Genomic DNA, 21826 nt, shown 5'->3' with positions numbered 1-21826 from the left:
CGGCGTTGTGAAGAGTAATGATAGTTGTTGATGATGATGATGACTGTTGAGACCGTAGCGTTGGGAGATGTGCGCTTTTGAAAGTTGATTGACTTTTGAGGGAGGTCCTTCTAATGTATATTGTGAATTTACTTAGATTTGCTTGCTTGTGGGACATCCTTAGCACAACTAGAGTGGGATAGAATCATTCTGGTATTTCTATGGTTAGGTAGTTTAACTACCGTAGACCGGAGTTGATGCTCACAGGGGTGACCAAGAGGTGTGATGTTCTTATTACTGTTCTTATTAAACTTGAAACTGGATAACCCGGAAATGATGAAGACTCTGAAAGAAAATCCTTTAACTGCTCTTTTCAAAACTGACTCACGTAAAATTTGTATAATTGTAAATGTTGACTGCACACAGTGAACTGGCCATGCTGGCTGTTCATGAAATTTGTATGCCTCAGACGAGTTTGACCAGTTCTAAAACGAGATATTTTCAATGTGGCACTCATTTTGGTATTAAGAGTGCCACAATTCACCTGTGGACGTAATAAGTTGTTATAGTGAATTTACTTTTTTGGCTGCAGATCCCACGCCAGGTAAGGGTTGCAACCAACATTATTAATCGTTTTGAGGTCCGGTGACGGAAAAGAGTAGTATCGTTTTCCTGCAACCCTGGATATTCCCGTGGTTCTTGCAGGTAGCTCCAGAGGAGGAACGCTGTTAAACCTGGGTCCCTTGGTTCCCCAAGCTAAGCTTGCGAAAAGGCCTATTTCGTGGAATACCTGGAGGGCTGCTTGTAATGTCAAATTTGATTACTTTGATATGGGAAAAGGCATACAAAAGCAATTATTGCAGGCACTGGATTCATTCTACAAATGGCAATGAAGACTTGAAGTCAGTTCCAATTTCAGGTGTAGTTTCTGAAAGAATATGTGTAGGGTTTTAGAGGGTCCCAGAGAAAATAGGAGCGAATTTTGTCGCTTTACAGCATAAAAAGAGAGAAAGAAAAAACAAAGCATTATGAGCACCCTGGCTATTCCGGAGGAAGCCTATGGTCTCGTGTTAACGGCGCAGAGGCCACCGTTTTACAGAGTAGGTCTCTTGACTTGCTGTAGTTGGTAAACCCACGGCTTGACTAAGTAACTTTTCTTTAGAATTTCCTGCAGAAGCTAAGGGGGAATCTCAGTGTTTGGAAAAACGATAAGCAGAATACGGAAAGGTTAATTGCTTAGGATGATCCTTGAATATATTCTGTTTGTTTTCCATAATGTTAAGAAGTTAATATTTAAATTTATGGATAAACTTCATAGTTAAGTACAAGCTCTGAATTAGACCGTCCAAGAAGGAGGGATTCCAACTCTTACTGTTACTGATTTATTAGGTCGATTAACTATAAATAGGGAGGGTTGGGGTGGTTACCGATTTCTCTTTGGTCAAATAACCTTTCAGTGGGAGAGTAGACTGTCATTTTATTGCCCTTCGCATATTTTCTGGTTACTATAGAGTGTCATTGCAGGATTGCCACTTTCATTTCGTATATACTGATACCTTTGGGGGCGATTTAAAAGCACATGTCCAGGTTTTCATTTCTTCTTCAGTTGGAATTGCTTCTGCAGCTTTCAATTCCATATATTTGGCTGCAGTAGTGTTGTACTGAATATACTCAAGTTGGTTTTCATAACAAATGTAGTACAGTAGTAATTTATTAGCCACGCCAGTTTGCACGAAACAAGTTAATGATTAGCTTTTAAGCCAATTTAAATTTAATTTTAATATATGTGCCATTTGTGCTTACCAGTTTAGAAGGGTATGCCGACTGTGTACAATACAGAGACGACAGGGAATTTGCTTGATAAGTTTCATGAGATCTTTGCATAATGTAATTTTTGTTGGTTCATTGCTAGTTGTCTATAAATCCTCATCCTCTTATGTACGTCTAGGATGAAAATTAAATTTTTTTGTGGCCAGAAGTAAAACTTCATTAATTAGTGACATTAAGTAATATGTGCCACTTTTAGCTGGAAAAATAAAATGTACACAATACCCAATTGTGTAATGCTTAAAATTGATTAACTGGTGTGTGTATGTATGTGTGTCGTACTTATTTATTTATTTTATTTGCTTAAGAATCGAAAAAAAATACGTAAATCATGTTAGTTATTTCTGTTTAGCCACGGATTTCGCAAGGCTATATATATATATATATATATATATATATATATATATATATATATATATATATATATATATATATGACTGGTAAAAGTGTTCTGTAACAACAGAATTCCATCTAATAAAAGGAGCCCATAAAAACAACCAAAATGTGAGAGAGAAAAGTACTATATTTCAGAGACTGCCTGTCTCTCTCTTCAGGTATATGAATGGAGAAAAGTTTACAGAAAAGGTGGTATTTATACCAAGAGATTCGTCCACAAGTAAGCCAATTTAGGTCACCCCCGCTGATAATCTTCCTTTAATCTTCTTAAAGCGTTTGGTTGAAGAATGAACACTGCGTCGACGATGTCCGATGTCCAATTCCCTTTTGAGATGTTCATTACCTGCTTCTCTTTTATTAAGGCCGATTCCATCATTTGACTCTTGTACCGGCAGTTGCTGCTATAAATTACACGTGACATATTCCAGTTTATTCTATGGTTATGTTCATTTTATATGATTGAAAATAGCCGAGTTCTGTTGTCCATACCTAACTGACCGTTTGTGTTGTATTAATCTCTGGGGAAGTGATTTACCTGTAAATCCGATGTAAGATTGGTCACAGTCCTGGCATGGGATCTCATATACCCCAGAGTCTTTGGGCGATGTCTTTTGTTGGACGTTAATCAGGGATTTGGCTAAGGTATTTGGGTAGGTAAATGCAAAAGGGTTGGATTTCCCAAGGGTGTGAGTTACTCTCTTAATCGTCTCCAGGTGGGAAATTTTTATTTTATTGTTGGGTGTGTCTCTGGTCTTGTCTTTAGGGGGTCGGTAGAAAATTACGTGTTTGCTTTTTGAATAGCTTTCTCAATTATATGGTCAGGATACTTTAAAGATGAAAGTTGCTTGCGAATTAGTTCAAATTCTTTTTCCAGGAAATCTGGGGAACAAATTCGTAAGGGCTTCTTAAGAATAGGTTGCTAGCTAAGACCTATCTTGATAGTATTGTCATGATAGCTAAAGTAGTGAATATATGAAAGTGAGAACGTTGGTTTTCTGTATATGGTAAAATTTGTATTCTGTCGTGTCTCTGATTATTAAACATCAAGAAAAGGAATTTTGTTGTCTGTTTCCCATTCAACTTTAAATTTGATGCTGGGCACTAATGCGTTTAATTTTGAGAGGAATTCATTAAAATTACCCCACTTATTATCCCAAAATGTTAGTATGTCATCCACGTATCTCATCCACAGCATGTTTTTGGGTTTTATTGCATTTATTACTGTAGTTTCAAAGTATTCCATGTACAGATTGGCTAAAATAGGACTTAAAGGACTACCCATACCTATCAAGATAGGTCTAGCTAGCAACCTATTCTTAAGAGCCTTACGAATTTGTTCCCCAGATATCCTGGAAAAAGAATTTGAACTAATTCGCAAGCAACTTTCATCTTTAAGTATCCTGACCATATAATTGAGAAAGCTATTCAAAAGCAAACGTAATTTTCTACGACCCCCTAAAGACAAGACCAGAGACACACCCAACAATAAAATAAAAATTCCCCACCTGGAGACGATTAAGAGAGTAACTCACACCCTTGGGAAATCCAACCCTTTTGCATTTACCTACCCAAATACCTTAGCCAAATCCCTGATTAACGTCCAACAAAAGACATCGCCCAAAGACTCTGGGGTATATGAGATCCCATGCCAGGACTGTGACCAATCTTACATCGGATTTACAGGGAAATCACTTCCCCAGAGATTAATACACACAAACGGTCAGTTAGGTATGGACAACAGAACTCGGCTATTTTCAATCATATAAATGAACATAACCATAGAATAAACTGGAATATGTCACGTGTAATTTATAGCAGCAACTGCCGGTACAAGAGTCAAATGATGGAATCGGCCTTAATAAAAGAGAAGCAGGTAATGAACATCTCAAAAGGGAATTGGACATCGGACATCGTCGACGCAGTGTTCATTCAACCAACGCTTAAGAAGATTAAAGGAAGATTATCAGCGGGGGTGACCTAAATTGGCTTACTTGTGGACGAATCTCTTGGTATAAATACCACCTTTTCTGTAAACTTTTCTCATTCATATACCTGAAGAGAGAGACAGCAGTCTCTGAAATATAGTACTTTTCTCTCTACATTTTGGTGTTTTTATGGGCTCCTTTTATTAGATATATATATATATATATATATATATATATATATATATATATATATATATATATATATATATATATATATTTAAGTGTGCATCGACGTACATGAAACATGAGTATGCATTTGTACACTTCTTAAATTCTCATAATTCCATTAACCTTCGGTTATGATATATATATATATATATATATATATATATATATATATATATATATATCTATATATATATATATATAATAGATAGAGAGATAGATAGATAGATAGATAGATAGATATATGAATATATACACACATACATAGTTTTTTTTTATTTGTATGTGCATGCTGATAATTAAGCTGATAGATTAACTAAATATTCTCCTGTCTATTTATAGAATGATTGCAGCCGGTGTAAACGTTGTTCTTTGAGTGATAATATTCTTGAATGGAATGCTTTTTTTTTTTTTTTTTTTTTTTTACTGAATGTACACTATGGAATATGTAAAGCAGAATTCATCCCCTCGTTTTTTATGTGAAGTGATTGCAAAAAAATTATTATTCATGGCTGCTGGTTTTTTAAAAGAATGATTCCAGCTAGATTAACTTCATTCTGTGTCATTTACATTTTTTATTTTTTTCGATGGTATTTCGTCTTGGCAGTTTATGATGGATGAGGCTCCTGCTTTCATATTTTTGCTGGATGAAGATTAATAAAGATGAGTTATTTCCCTGTTCCTTATTGGCGTATTAATTAATTTTCTTAGGCCATAAATGAGACTCATATATACCCTCTGTTGACTTAAGCTTTGGTGATGTATTTGTTAGAGTGTTTCGCTCCCTTTCCGCGAGGAAGTAAAATTGAGTCCATCGAATTTTGTGGAGTTTATAATTTAGTTTTGTTTCCCTTACTTAGCTAATGCTTGAAGATCCAATTCTCTTCCTAGTTTGTAAACACGCAATATATTCATGTATTAAATTTTAAGTTGAAAAATGAAGAATGTTTCGTTGTCTATCATCAAATCCCAAAGTGATTGTCTAATCCCCATCTTCCCCGTTTTTGAAACTTAGACAGTGCATTCAAACTTCGTTATTGGCTGTCTATTTATTCCATCATTTAGTGTGTTATCATACCATTTAATAAACAGACGGACAAACACATTTTCCAGTGTCTTTGAAGATGGTACTGATATACTATAGTCATGTAATAAGAAGAGAGGAGGTGGAACTAATCAGAACTTAAAACACACGCCAGTGATGGGGTGAAAGAGTGTGGGGGGCCGTTAGCGGATCAGATGGATGGATGTGGTGAGGAGGGATATGGGTGAAGTGGGACTTTGGGAAGAAGATGCAATGAATCGAAACAGATGGAAAAAGTTGACTCGGGCGGCCGACCCTGCTATACAGTGGGATTAATAAGGTTGAAAGAAGACGCAGGATATATATATATATATATATATATATATATATATATATATATATATATAATATATAGATATATATAAATAATTAAGGCCCCTTGTCTAATCACACGCCATAAGTCGAATTTTAGAGAGAATGCGAGGAATTATGGATGGAATCTGTCTGATAGGAAATTACAGAAAAATCCGTCGTGATTATTCTTGTTTCGTATTGTAGCATGCCATGTGGTAACACAATTTGTTTAATTAATAATAATAATAATAATAATCCAGTGGGCCACACTGTTTAAATTCGTCCCATAACTATTTAGATTTTTTTTTACTGTAATCGTCATATAATAAATATCCCTCTGTACATGTTTATGATATTCATTAACTGTGTGTTTTAAACCAGGAATGCTCATTTGTTTTGATACTTAGGAGTACGTTTATATTTTATTGTGAGGAAGCCCCCAGCAACATTTATAATTAATTAGTAAAATTCAACCAGTTTTTATTTGTCAGTGAGCTGTTTTAATATTGAACGTAATGTTTTGTAGATTTTTACCTGCTAGTGTGTTTTATGACAAAGAATCATGCCGATTATTTCGTATGGTGTTGTAATTTTGTTTATTATTTTCTAATTTCATTTCCACAGCAAAAACTGAACGTGTTTTGTTTTCCCATGTCAAATGTGGTAATATCAGTACGATGAGAACTTGTAGGTGAAGACGTGTAAGGAAGTGAAGCGAAAGAGAGGAATTAAGAAGAACTTGAGTAAAAGTATTGGCGGAGTTGAATGGCGACAAGTGTCCCACGAAGCAGTGAAAGCATCCAGTGAATAAATGTGGTAAATGAAACGGTGCATTGTTGAGACATTTTTATACTTGTCATTCTTGTGGGCGGTGCTCTCCTGGATGTCACGGACACAAACGCAGTGCTGCTGAGATGAGCTCATTGACGTGAATTTCATCCGAATATTTCCACCTCCAAGTGAATCAGAAGGTGGGCCACATTTCTGTGTCCTAAAAAGGGGGCAGGAAGTCAAATGAGTGTGGCCTAAGAAGGTGTGAAAACCTGAAGGAGATCCGAGGTGTCCAGTCGCAGCAGAACTGCCTGACGACCACGATATAGTCCCCTTTTCCTCTCCCCAGAAGGAAAAGTGATCCTCAATGGGCACGTCCTTAGTCCCTTGGGCGCTGATTTTGATCTTATGAGGAAACGTCCTTAGAAAAGACCTACTCAGATCCCTTTTCTTTCCCCCCATTTTCTGGTTATATTTTGTAGATTTTCCTCCTCCCAGAAAGTTACAAAATATATGTCTTCCATTTTACTAATAATTCTAGTCATTCGTTTTTAAAGATTCTGAGCCTTCCTTGTGTCTTCCTTGTCTGCCGAAATACAAATACAATAGCGTTCTTTTTAACTTTCGTATTAGATTGAAATGTTGTGTTCCTCGAACTTTCTATAACGTAAGGTTTTATTTTTGGCAGATATCACTGAAAATTATTTATTCTTTTAGTTTTCAGTTCCTTCTTACTTTATCGCTGAGACCCTCTCTCTCTCTCTCTGGCCTTTCCTTAGGCGTTTCCTCGTTAGGTTATTTCTCGGGCACAATAATCCCCTGGCGGTGTAGACATTTCGTTTACAGTCGAAAGTTATTTGAAGTCGCCGAGCTTTACAGAATCCCCCAACCACAGTCTCACCCCCCCCCCCCCCCCCCCCGCCCCCCCCCCCCCCCCCGATAAGCCTCAGGATGACTCATAATAAAGTGATGGATTTAGCGTAAGTATCATTTTTATACGGTTGTTTCTCTCTCTCTCTCTCTCTCTCTCTCTCTCTCTCTCTCTCTCTCTCTCTCTCTCTCTCTCTAATTAATGACTTTGGATTAGATTGTTATAATGATAACATATTTGAATCCTTTCACACACGCGCACCTCTCTCAAATTTTGCACCAGTAACTTCCAGTTGCACTATGGATCGTCGTCTGTAGCTCCTTTCTTAAGCTTGGTGTTGGGTTTCCTTCATTTTGAAGAAAAAGAAAAAAATATCCCTTCTGGAGTGACATCAGCAGCAATGACATGGTCTGATCGCCCCTGGAGGGCAGGGGGTGGTGGGGGGGGGGGGGGTCGAGTCTAAGGTGAATCTTGCCTCTGCAGACGTTCCCCTGACACTTTCATTGATAAAAAGACTCCCTCCTTCCTGTCTGTCTTCTCTTTGTCTGGCTAGAGAGAGCTGTCTTGCATGCTGTCTTAGACTTGTGCACCATTTCCAGTGTTAGGAGAAGATTTAGTGTGGCTCTTGGGTGGGTTCACGTTGGAAATGATGTTGAGAAGTAAAGATAACTTAATTTTGTGTTTATTTTGAAGAGACTGTATATAACTACTTTGGGAATTTAGCTTTGATGTAATATTGACAAATTGTATATGCGTTCGATGTTGATGTTACAATTTTGTGTTTATGGTGATTTTACAATTGTTTTTTATATTTAGTTTCAGAATAAATCTGATTTTTAAATTAGTTGAATTTAGCTTTGAATATAGCACGTGTTTTGGAATGTAGCCTAAATAATTTGGGGGTAGGGTATACGTATGTATCTTGATTTTTAAGGTTAATTGTATAATTTGTACAGGCAGTAGAATCTCTCTCTCTCTCTCTCTCTCTCTCTCTCTCTCTCTCTCTCTCTCTCTCTCTCTCTCTCATATAACATGTTAGGTTTTCGTCAGCTTAATCTCTTGTGTTTAGTTTACCTCAGACCATTCAGGAGCGTAAGTACATTTATGTACATCTTCGAAGGGGCTTGTCAGATCCCGCCGGACATTCTGCTGCTTATCTCGGCTCTTTTCAGTATATACAAATAATAAACCACCATTCTTGTGGCGGGGAGGGAGCGCCTTGCGTGGTGAGTTAGGGTTGAGCGCGGGATCCGATGTTTTAATAGCTAAGGTGTGCATGGCGTTTTGATTCACGACGCAAACGATATCTGAAGACTTCCCTCGTGCCCTGTTGCGGAGGTATTTTTCTTCTCTAAGACTTTTTACAAATGACTTGAATTGATAATTCAAAATGAATTATTTTTATCTGATAAGTAACGTTGCAGTTACTCTCCGTTCCTTCGTATTTTTAAAGTAATAAGGCTACAGAGTATTATTATGATAAATATATTTTCAAGCGTTGTTTAGATTTTATTGTGAGGTTAATGCGGTTGTATATATTGTATACCGTAATAACTTTCAGGAATCTGAAGTTTTCTTGTTTTTATTAACCGTAAATAGTTTTTATCTCTCTCTCTCTCTCTCTCTCTCTCTCTCTCTCTCTCTCTCTCTCTCTCTCTCTCTCTCTCTCTCTCTCTCTCTCTGTCCTTCCGTTATTTTTTCTTAGACGGTAGTTTTATAGCTAAGTGCTATTTTGATTGTTGCTTGTTCTTTTTTTAAACTTTATGACATAATTATAACTTTCACTTTTCTGTGATGAATGACTTCCCTCAACCTCAAAGTAAATGCGGTCTTTTAACGCTTGTTTTTGAATGATCTTTTTGTAATGTCTTCGTTTTTATGGGTAATTTCCGTATTGCGTTGTAACGAGTAGAAATCCACTGCATTAGTGTCGACAGTCTATGATGCTACCATGTGAGTTCTTCCAAGTGGATATCACGTCAATATTTCCTTGCTAATCGCCCTCGAATTTAAAGTTTTGTATCTCTCTCTCGAGAGAGATTATGATGAAATTACCATAAATGCCTTGATAATCAACCGAGCTTTGATATCGAGCCTTTATTGTGTATATTATCTCATTGTTTAATTTTCGCAAATAACTGGTTGGACGTTTTTTTTATCTACTTGAGCTAAATATTCAGGTACAGAACTAGTTTTCAGAATGTTTGACGGTCACTCATATTTTTCTAATAACTATTTGACATGATGACGCTGGCATGAGTAGTCAGTTTAGGTAATATATCATCCGGCTGAAATAGAAAATTGCCAACCTTGCTGACAAATTGAACGTTATTGCCTTTATAGGTTTAGCTTCCTGCAACAGTTAGCAGTGAATGTTCCACACAGCCAGAGAAACAAATCTCAGTAATTATTTTCATTTAGTTAACTATTAGATTGTTTTGATTTGATAAGGTATGACATAGAAGCTCTAACTAAGCTTTGCTGCTGTGTTTTAGCAGTGGGGGGTATTCTCTGCTTGGGTTCGTGTTCAGAGACCAGTTTTAGGAAAGGTTCATTGTAGGTTCTCATGCGTAGGTTCAGATTTCTCTCTCTCTCTCTCTCTCTCTGGGGACGCATTCTATGAAAAATCCATCATTTTCTTTATCTACGGAGGGAATTACGTTTTTGGTTTGCCATTCCGCTTTAGTGGGTTTCAGTTGTCGTGTGAAGAAAAATGTATAAAACATGGCATTCGATGCTCAGCCTTATTGTTTTCAGACATTATTTTGACCTTGAGCTGTAACAAAGGGGAATTTTTAGTAACCCTGTAGTATTTGTTTCAATAAATATTGAGCTGTTCAGAGGAAGGACAATGGATTTGTGGGAAAAGAAAAGGAGTTATGGATTGTGTGTGTAATGGGTGACGTTTGCAAATGATACAAACAGTAAGGAGAAACTGCATGTCTGAAGTCTGAAAGATTTCGAAGAAAGAGTTTGCAAAAGGAGAAGTTTCAGAGTAAAAGTGAGGTATATTAAGGTTGTAAGGTAAATGGTGACCAAGGAATAGAGCAGTGCTTATTGGTATGGACGGTGGGTGAATGGAAGTTGTTTCGTAGAACTACCTGGGAGTGAATATACTGAACGAAGGTAGGTGAGAGAAGATAAGGTGTGAAGAAAGGTAGCCTGTACGCACGTATGAATACGCGGGTTCGCGCAAAAGATGGAGAAGAAACTGGACAGTCTTTGGAAGCCAAGGTTAAAAGTTTCTAAAGAAAAAAACTCTTAACGTAACGTATGTGGCCTGTGAAGTATTAAAAGGATGAGGCATGTGGAGATGCAGAGAAGAACTGATGAAAAGGGTGGATGACTAGAGTATTTTGAGATGATTTTGTCTTGTGGAAAGAATGAATAGGTTGATGATGAAGAGTGTATATTTCAGGAGTGGTTGCGGGAAGGCATAGAAAGGGTTGAATATTGAAAAAAGAAGCATTGGAACGGAAAAGTCGTCATATTTAGAAACCTTGGAACCAAGTGCAACATGGGATTGAATGATGCAATTGGTGTAGGAGGATATGACGCAATGCTCATGATCCTATGTAGGTGCTGAAGGGTCTGATGATTTAAATATTTTACTATGCAAGTTCATACAAGGTTAAGCAATGGAAGTATGAAAGTTACAGTAACTATAAATTTGAATCAATAAATTATGGAGATGGAGAAGGAAAGCTATATGCATATAGGGGACCTAATAATGAGACCTAATAATAATAAGGAAGCTGTTAAAGACCTTGGTGTGATGATGAATAGGAACATGTTATGCAATGATTAAATAGCAATTCTAAGGGCAAAATGTAAAGCAAAAATGGGAATGTTGTTATGGCACTTCAAAACAAGAAAAGCTGAATACATGATTATGCTTTATAAAGGCCTGTCCACACGACCGGGCCTGATCGGCGGTCCTCCCCTCTAATGGGCACACCTGACGGGCAAACCGTCAAATTGCCCGATGGGTCTAGTAACAAAATCACCATGGTGGTGCCTGATGGCTTGAGCTTCGACCCTGGCAGATGTACGTTAACCATATACATTTCTTTTACCGAGCCATTTTTTGCACCATATTCTCTTCTTTTTCTTTTTTTTCACCCAACACTAAGCAATTATCATGCTACACAGTATCTTCTTTGCGGTAGGCACCATGTTTATCGTACTGCATTGAACACACTACTGGCATCGTCGGGCACTCCCACCTTCTCCATCCCTCACCCGTGAGGACAACATTCACGGGAAAGCCCGCTAGAATTTGCCCGTCAACCCCGGAGCACGCCGATCAGGCCCGCTCGTGTGGACAGGCCTTGAAACGTATGTTCGTAGTCCACTTGAATATTGCAATATGATATGGTACCCACACTATCAAAAGGATATTGCACAAATAGAGAGTGTACAAAGGTCCTTTACTGCTGGAATAGAAGAAGTTAAGGATCTTGACTACTGGGAAAGACTACAATTTTTAAAATTATATAGTCTAGAAAGGAGAAGAGAACGCTACATGATATTTCAGGCATGGAAGCAGATAGAAGGAATTGCTGAAACATCATGGAGCTAAAAATATCAGAAAGAGCAAGCAGAGGTAGATTAATAGTGCCCAAAACTATACCAGGAAAAATAAGGAAAGCACACAGGACATTAATCCACTACGCACCAGCATCGACAACGCAGCGTCTATTCAATGCGTTGTCAGCTCATCTGAGGAATATATCAGGAGTGAGCGTAGATGTGTTTAAGAATAAGCTCGACAAATATCTAAGCTGCATCCCAGACCATCCAAGGTTGCAAGATGCAAAATATACCGGAAAATGCACTATCAACTCTCTGGTAGACATTAGAGGTGCCTCACACTGAGGGACCTGGGGCAACCCGATCAAGATGTAAGGTCTGTAAGGTAAGGTAAGGTCTCTCTCTCTTTCTCTCTCTCTCATTTATCCTTAGGAGTCGCTTCCCCCAAGGTTTTTGGATGTGTGAGAGGAGGAGAGACAGAAAGAAATATCGGTATGAGCACATTTCGAAAATGGAGGTCGTCAGGGTGAATGATGGTTCCAAGAAAAAACAAATTAATAGGCATGATGCACTGCCTGGAAGCCTCAGTGAATACTAACACAAATTCGTACTCGGAAAGCATCAAATTCTCTCTCTCTCTCTCTCTCTCTCTCTCTCTCTCTCTCTCTCTCTCTCTCTCTCTCTCTCTCTCTCTCTCTCTCTCTCTCTCTCTCTCCTATCATTTGTTAAGCCATACGCAGGCTATTTATCCGTTACTTTTACTCCATACAAATTCTACAGTTTCTGATATGCAGCAAGTATTGGAGGTCTGTTATTTCATTTGTATTCTCCACATTAACTAAAATATTACAATAAGTACCGTATTACATAATCAAGAATGTGCAGATGTTTTACGTTTGGTAATTACAACTTGTAATAATGTAAATATATACAACTGCTTCTATTAACATCGTTGTTGGCACTTCCAAACAGCCCGAATCCTGGCAAGATACAGACATTGCATTAAGTACTTACGTTGTGTTACTTAATAAAACTCAGGATGCGTATATGCGGTATGTTAGTATTTTGTAATGTTATTTACTAAATTCAGGTCCTCTTTGGTTCATGCTGTAGAGACGAGAGACACGTCCTCCCTCTGAACACTTTTTATAAATACGTTCTATTTGGGAAATGGTTTTTGACCACGGTAATCGGCGTTTTGACTGTGATGTCTTAGTAACATTGAAACCCGATGTAATACGTTTCCAAATACACTATTTTATGCATTATAGTTTTGCCTTAGTGACGTTGAAGCCTAATGCAATACGTTACATAATACATTGTTTTATGCATTATAGTTTTTTTTTTAACAAGCTGTTTATTTCATGGTTATTTAAAAGAATTTATTTCATGGTTATTTAAAAGAATGATACTTCTTAGCTTCCACTTGCTTTTGCAAACGAGATTCTCGTGTTCCTTCCATTACTGCTACTGTGCAGCATGAGTCTGTTTTCCTTTTTTTTTTTTTTTTTTTTTTTTTTTTTTTGTAAGTGGCCAAAACATGAATATGTTACGCCGGAATGGGCTTGTTACTCTGTTAACCTTTAAATGTGACCTTGGGAAAATAAGATGATACTGCATTAAATAGTGCCCCTTTGTTATCTGTAATCTTCTAAAAATGCGAGAAGAATAGCTGCTGGCATAAACTAAGCTCTGATGGTCTGTAAGTGATGCAGTCAGCAAAGTATGATGTTTGCTTTATCTAGTTAGTCGATCTGGTATCGTGGATTGAGGATGTATTATTATTATTATTATTATTATTATTATTATTATTATTATTATTATTATTATTATTAATATATTGTTGTTGTACTTTAATCTTTCTGCTGTTTAATATTTTTTGTCTCTTGAGTTCCCTGTTGACAGCATTTTTGCATTTAAAAACGTGTTGCCGTATTGAGTACTGTTTCTAAGAATTCCTGTGTCGAGAGGTTATGTCAGCCACATACTTGGACGCTTGTTTTCGGGCAGATTATTCGTGTTACTGGTATCTAAGTGTACCGGTCATTATAATTTAGAGTCTTAAAAAAAATTTGTGTTAGGACAGCCTTTATACGTTTTAGATCGGCCAAAACCAACTGAACCACTTAGCACCTGTGCTCTTATTTTGGGATATTGCAGAGCCTAAATATATATATATATATATATATATATATATATATATATATATATATATATATATATATATATATATATATATATAGAATGGAAAGATTGTGAGAAACAAGGTGTAGACTTGGTGAAAAATTATATATATATATATATATATATATATATATATATATGCGCTTATTGTACTATTTTTTTATTGGATATGAAACTTACTAGAAATCCACTTGTTTGTGGAATTTAAAGTCAAGAGACGGTTCGTGGTTTCGTAGTTCACTTTGTCCATTGCAGCGGTTGTCGGTATTGCTTTTGCTCTGGCTCCTTTCTTTCACTGCTAAGTTTTATGTTTTGATGCTGAAACTTCTGAAAGTAGTTTTGGTACTTGGGTGGATTTTACTAAGGTGTTTTGAGCTTTTGGTGGTTTGCTGTGGACTTAACTGTTTTGACGTATTTTCACTTAAAATGGCTATTAAGTGAGATGTTGCGTTTCATGCTTTTTGCTCTTTCCTTTTTGGCTGGTTGCATATCACTTTGTGCTTGCTTTGCATTAATAATAATAATAATGATAATAATAATATTAATATTAATATTAAGCAGTTTAGGCTCAAATACAAGGATTTGAAACTACGCATTTTACCTCGTGAAACTCGTTTTCCCTACTTGCAAAACTGCTGGTGTCATTACAGGATCGTATTATAGGTAATTAAGCGTAATTTAAATTATTTAAGTGTGGGAGACTCTGGACTTAATGGCGCAGAAAATAATATAAACTGAAAAGACGGTTGAAAGATATTCATTGGAAAAGCCATTTACATTACAGAGGTTGACTGATTTTTTTTTTTAGTTTACAGCCGAAGTATACTTTTGAACATCCTGTCATTTTTATGTAATGTCGAAGTTCAGAATATATATACGCAATAGGTAATAATTCATCAGTAGTGCTTAACAGCAGGGCATTACATATGGTATCATGGATTAATAATTAGTTCCACAGTTCAGAAATCATGACTAAATACGAAATATAATTTTTTACAATTTGTCACTGTTAAATATGATTTGGTAGTCCAGTAAGATCTTATATTATTAATCAGGAGATGATAAAGCATTGCATTTTGCTCATCACGACAGTTTGACAGGTCGTCCATTAGTTTATCTTGAGTAGTCATCGTTCGTCTGGTGTAACAGCTGCTGGATGGAATATTTTGTAATCAAACCTTCCAATTCACCAAAATCTAATATTTTACTGTGTGAAATTGAAAGAGATCGTGGTAGATACAAGGTTCTGAGAAGTTTGCAGAATTGCTTGAGTAGTCATCCACATAGTTATAATTTATAGATATTTATATTTTGCGTAAACTCGTGGGTTTCATAAATGGTTGGAGGGATTTCACGAGATTGTAGGTTTAAAGAAATATGAATCATTTTGTTTCCTAACACGGTGTCACACAAGCGTATTACATTTTTTTTCAGTATATTGTCAACAAACTACACAGATTAATGACAGAATTTGTGGCCAAACCTTACCACCAGAATTAGGAAAATTGGATAATGCGTTCCCGTAAATGAGGGCACTACTAGTTAAACAAGGCCGTGGCCATAATTAGCTTGTGCTAGTGGAGTTCTGTTGTGTAACTGGTGTTTGGAAAGAAATTTCTTTTGTGGCGGTAAAATCATTGGTTACTATCTGATATAGAGTTGTGCTATTATTATTATTATTATTATTATTATTATTATTATTGTATTTTGCATACGAAATGACATCGGTTTTTAACAAATTACATTTTTTCGGTCTAGGTAATTTACACAAGCTTAAGACGATTAATTTTCCACGACAGAATCAAGTAAGGCTGCCAAGTCATGTGATCTACGTCATCAAATTTAAAAAAAAAATAAGAGTTAATGGCTTTATTATGCGAAAATTAATCATATTTAATCCTCCTGGCCGTCTTCTACAAAATAGTATTCCAAACGGAAGCAATAACGCTCCCTGAAGCCCTAACTGTAACAGCTAATATTATTAAGGAAATAAGAATATTATTATTATTAAGAAACTGATCATCGAAAAACAGCTAATCAACAGACAGAATTGTGTGCTTGAGTGCCACTTCTTGCAAGGGAACCCCAACACAGAACTGTGGATGGCTGACTTACAGAGGCTATTGCACGGACCAAGTTTTAAGAACATAGGATTGGTTGTGTGGTCACCACCCAGTATAAGCCAAGAAATGCAGCCCCAGGCATTTTCCGCGTGTCTCAAATAGCACAGCGAGTACTCAAAGGAACTGTTGCAAACTACTTAAAGGAGGGAGTCTTTTCCCTAGCCCCCTCCCACCATTTACACACACACACACACACACACACACGGAAAAACGTTACCTGTTCAAGGTAACAAATGATTCGACTTATGTTACGACACTGCTTCTGAGTACCTTTATAGTTGGCAAGGCTACGCAAATGCATAATGGACAACTTGTGTGACGCATTCTTGAAGGATATGCGTGTTAAATTGTTTTCGAATTTCCAGAGTCGATAATAGATTCGTGAAAGGTCAAAGATTTTTCAATATTCAGCGAAGTTTGTTAACAGACAGATTATCTATATTTCATATTGAAGTTTTAGGGCTATTTTTGAATGTGTTCCAGACAAGTAACATGATATAACTTTGACAATTCATTGATACAAATAAATATAAAAGTACGTCTTTGCTTGTATGAATTGTGAATTAACATTGCTGCGATCTCTGCTTTGATGCGCTCTCCTCTCTCTCTCTCTCTCTCTCTCTCTCTCTCTCTCTCTCTCTCTCTCTCTCTCTCTCTCTCTCTGGCACAGTGGTTAATATTCTCTTACAGTTTTCCTCAATCTCCTTTTCCTTTCTGAATTTATCCTTGAATTTCCTTACACGTGTCAATTTCTCCTTCTTTTGTCCAAATCTTTCTTATTTATGTGGAATTTTTTCCTGTTACGTGAACTTCTCCGTAGATTTAATGTAATTCAAAGAAATACAGGGACGCATGTCATTTCATTAATTAAAACATTATCGACTCTTTAGGCCTTACTCTGAGAAATACAACCGTATTTTTTTTTTATTGTATTTCATCCTTAATCCTTCCCTTTTTTCTTTCATGACGTCCCGTCTGAACACCCTCCAGATGAATTATTTATTGGGGTGTCTATGTTGTGGTGCCTTTCTTTTCGGAATCATCTCTCGAGCTACCGTCACATAAAATGACTAGACTTTTCTCTTTCAGATGTATTCTTCTTGTCGCTTACCTCCAATAAATTACTTGGCACCTGTAATCTTGTTTTCTTTCAGGCATTAAAACGAAGGCTGGAAATTATTTCAGGATTTTTTTAATTAGTCTTGTTTCTTTGCAGGGCTTACTCCATAGTGGACTCCTCGCGTGTCTCCACCTTCCTCATCTCGATACTACTGATCGTGTATGGAAGTTTCAGGTAAAGTCTCGAGTCCTTCGTTGCGTCTGTATTCGCTCACACAAATTAGCATACACGCGCGCATACTCATTTTATTGATAGTGTACATGATATATTTTAATATATATATATATATATATATATATATATATATATATATATATATATATATATATATATATATATATATATATATATATATATATATATATATATATATATATATATGTGTGTGTGTGTGTGTGTGTGTGTTTATAATATATATATATATATATATATATATATATATATATATATATATATAGTTGAATTTTTGTGCGCATGTTCACGTGTCTGTGTGTTGTCAGCCATTCCTTTTTACAGAATACCGGAAAGTATATACGTAATAAGTATCAATGATTTGGGTAATGGTAATGTGAATGTGATGTTATTTTCCAGTATATAAGGAATTCCATTGTCTGAAATGTGCGTGGAGGGAAAACAATAGGGAAAAAAAGAGATTACTAGAGTTGTTTTTCATTTTATATGTAGCTATATTTATCTTCTATACAGTTTAATAGTACTTTTTAAATTACTTTTACCTGCAACTGGAAACTATGGAGTTTGGAAGCTTATAATTATAAGAAACTCATCAAGACAATTGGTAAATGTTGGATTAAATAAAATAGGTGTTGGTACTTTATTATATAATAGAGAGGGCTTTACGCCAAGATTAATTTAAGGTTGGTCCAAGACCTTGAATATATTGTGTATAACAGACACGATGCAGAGGATTGAATGAGGAAGGTTTACTGAGCAGTACAGTAGATCTCTTCGGCAACACACATGCTCCTCGCGCACTCCACAGCTTCTCCCTGTTTTATTTAGCTGAATAGGTTGTTGATATTCCCTCCCGGTAAGAGCCCAGCCCCCGGCTCCGGCTCTTTGACACTGATCAGGATTTCTTGATGTGCGTGTGCTGTCTTATCACGAGGTTTAGGATGAATGGCATGAAGCATCAGCAATATTATTGAATCAGCCATGCCAGCAGGAGTATTGAAATTATTGTGGTGAAGATGATCCCAAACGATGATGTCCATCTTGAGTCAACAACGAGAAGACATATTGCTGAAGCGCCTAAAAACACAGTGAAATGATGTGCTTAAATCATTCGGAATAGAAGCCAAAAGGTTATTGAAAGAAGGGCAGTCGGGAGGTTCCTCCACCGAGGTAGAATGAGGTTCCTTTGATTTTCAAGGACTGGTTATCCTTGGAACTCTGAGCCGGGTCTCCAAGGGGGGGGGGGGGGGGGGGTTGTTTGTGACCACCCTGGAGTAGCCATTTGCAGCTGGTTGGCAGGAGTTTACTCTCTCTCTCTCTCTCTCTCTCTCTCTCTCTCTCTCTCTCTCTACTTGGCAGTCGGTCGAAGAGAGGGTTATATCCTGTAGGTTGCGAACGATGCTTTTGGGAATTCATTAGCTCCTGCCCGCCAGGTCAGGGAACCAAGATGCTGGCGAATTCTTGGACCTGGTGGCCAGACACAAGGTAATTGGGTGGTTTTATGGATGGGTTATTGGTGTAGTCTCTGCTGGACTTTTTTTATTTTTCGTAATTCCTGATATTACAGACGTGATAAGCTAGATTACTCGCGCGCGCGCGCGCGCTACCATACTATATATATATATATATATATATATATATATATTATATATATATATATATATATATATAGGATGGATGTATACTCACACGCGCGCGCGCACACACACACACACACACACACACACACATTCATACGTTCATCACCGGTTTGTTCCATATTGTGAAAGTTATTATTTGTTTGTGTAAGTATTAAACGTATTATCGTTTTTTTTTCAATTGTAACTTAGACTGTGATATTTGCTCTGGAATAAATGTCATGGTCGTTGTCTTTTGAATAATTTAACATGACGAGGTTTTATCTCTTGAAAAGAGCATCGTTCATCATTACATATTTTTACTAACGAAAATTTGAACAAATTGCATACTAAAAATAAAAAATGATGGCGCAATGTTTTTGGTGCCTTCAGGCAGTCTGTCGAATCAGGCCAAATACGATGAAATATTTGTTAACTTTTAATCTGTAATGCAATTGAATGTAATGCAATTGAATGTCTTACATGTTGCGGTTGACTTTTTCCTCTTTTTATGATATCGTCATTAGGTACTTATTTCCTGTAAGCTGCATTTGTTCTGCGAATATTGCTTGCCCTTGAAGAATACAAATCAAGGCAGTGTATTGTTTTCTTTCAGAGATGAATTGGTTAAATTATTCAGCCCTTGCTTTTTCGCACGCAAGGAGCTCGGTGTTTTACCATTAGTGGTAATACATACTATTCCTTGGGTCAGCATTGACTTAGTATTGCGGTTGCAGATCATCCTACCTTGTGAGAACGAGGTCTAATTGTAGACAGTTCTGCATGCATAGATTCGGTGCTGGCCGAAGAAGAGAGAGAGAGAGAGAGAGAGGAGAGAGAGAGAGAGAGAGAGAGAGAGAGAAGAGAGAGGAGAGAGAGAGAGAGAGAGAGAGAGAGAGAGAGAGAGAGAGAGAGTTTTTTTATACGTGTTTCAAGGATAACTGACTGCATGTGTGAGAGGTGCACTTTTGCTCGTGAAGTTTGATCATTGAGAGGAGCTTTGCTGAAGCTATTGTTTTCTAATCTAGATGAATTAAGATTTCACTTTGAAAGGATATTGGTTTAGGGATTATTATTATTATTTTTTTGCTCTATCACAGTCCTCCAATTCGACTGGGTGGTATTTATAGTGTGGGGTTCCGGGTTGGATTCTGCCTCCTTAGGAGTCCATCACTTTTCTTACTATGTGCGCCGTTTCTAGGATCACACACTTCTGCATGAGTCCTGGAGCTACTTCAGCCTCTAGTTTTTCTAGATTCCTTTTCAGGGATCTTGGGATCGTGCCTAGTGCTCCTATGATTATGGGTACAATTTCCACTGGCATATCCCATATCCTTCTTATTTCTATTTTCAGGTCTTGATACTTAAACATTTTTTCCCTCTCTTTCTCTTCAACTCTGGTGTCCCATGGTATCGCGACATCAATGAGTGATACTTTCTTCTTGACTTTGTCAATCAACGTCACGTCTGGTTTATTTGCACGTACCACCCTATCTGTTCTGATACCATAGTCCCAGAGGATCTTTGCCTGATCGTTTTCTATCACTCCCTCAGGTTGGTGCTCGTACCACTTATTACTGCAAGGTAGCTGATGTTTCTTGCACAGGTTCCAGTGGTGGGCTTTTGCCACTGAATCCTGCCTTTTTTTGTACTGGTTCTGTGCAAATGCCGGGCATTCGCTTGCTATGTGGTTTATGGTTTCATTTATCGTATTGCACTTCCTACATATGGGAGAGATGTTATTTCCGTTATCGTTCTTTGAACACATCTGGTTCTTAGGGCCTGATCTTGTGCCGCTGTTATCATTCCTTCAGTTTCCTTCTTTAGATCTCCCCTCTGTAGCCATTGCCATGTGTCATCGGTGGCTAGTGCTTTAGTCTGTCTCATGTATTGTCCGTGCATTGGTTTGTTGTGCCAGTCCTCTGTTCTGTTTGTCATTGTCCTGTCTCTGTATATTTGTGGGTCTTCGTCTACTTTTATTAGTTCTTCTTCCCATGCACTCTTGAGCCACTCGTCTTCACTGGTTTCCTGGTTTTCTGATCTATGCTGCGGAGTTCTGCCTTCGTCCATTCCACTATTCCTGCGCTGTATCTGATTACTGGCACTGCCCATGTGTTTATGGCTTTTATCATATTTCCGGCGTTGAGTTTTGACTTGAGTATCGCCTTGAGTCTCTGCATATATTCTTTCCTGATCGTGTCCTTCATTTCTTGGTGTTTTATATCCCCTCCTTCCATTATTCCCAGGTATTTGTATCCAGTCTCATCTATGTGTTTGATGTGGCTCCCATTATTATTATTATTATTATTATTATTATTATTAATTATTATTATTATTATTACAAGCCAAATTGCAACCCTAGGTGGAAAACCAAAGTGCAGCAAGCCCAGGGGAAATCTATCCAGTACGGAAAAGTAAGTTGAGAAGTACAAGATAAACTAGAGTAGAAACAGAAAAACAAACAAGATAGATAGCAGAATAAATAGATACAATTGATAACAAATTAACTATGAAGTGAAACTTGCCAACTTCCTAAAATTAATAATAAAATTTAAAAAAAACTTAAGTTCCAACGATTCAGTCGCATTATTTGGGAGAATGATACTTTATTAGGTCAGTTAAACAAAAAACTATTTGGAAACTGTATAGGCACTGAACCTAATGAAAGAAAAGACAAGACTTAGAA

The 21826-nt window shown here is 37.0% G+C and overlaps 1 protein-coding gene across 6 annotated transcripts in view; it reads left to right on the top strand.

Annotated features, from left to right (window-relative positions):
• The window catches only part of LOC135216398 (signal peptide peptidase-like 3), a 190543-nt gene that overhangs the window by 116047 nt on the left and 52670 nt on the right, over positions 1 to 21826 (top strand). For 5 of the 6 annotated variants that reach the window (XM_064251684.1, XM_064251686.1, XM_064251681.1 and 2 more), the window contains one exon: positions 17429 to 17506. In XM_064251684.1, the coding sequence (XP_064107754.1) occupies positions 17429 to 17506 (78 nt within the window). Of the gene's footprint in view, positions 1 to 7428; positions 7482 to 17428; positions 17507 to 21826 lie in introns of those variants that run through there. The other variant, XM_064251682.1, reaches the window with a different exon arrangement.

The sequence above is a fragment of the Macrobrachium nipponense genome, chromosome 6, assembly GCF_015104395.2.
Source record: "Macrobrachium nipponense isolate FS-2020 chromosome 6, ASM1510439v2, whole genome shotgun sequence".
Lineage (NCBI taxonomy): Eukaryota > Metazoa > Arthropoda > Malacostraca > Decapoda > Palaemonidae > Macrobrachium > Macrobrachium nipponense.
The sequence above is the reverse complement of the archived record's forward strand: the minus strand, read 5'-3'. Positions and strand labels throughout refer to the sequence as shown.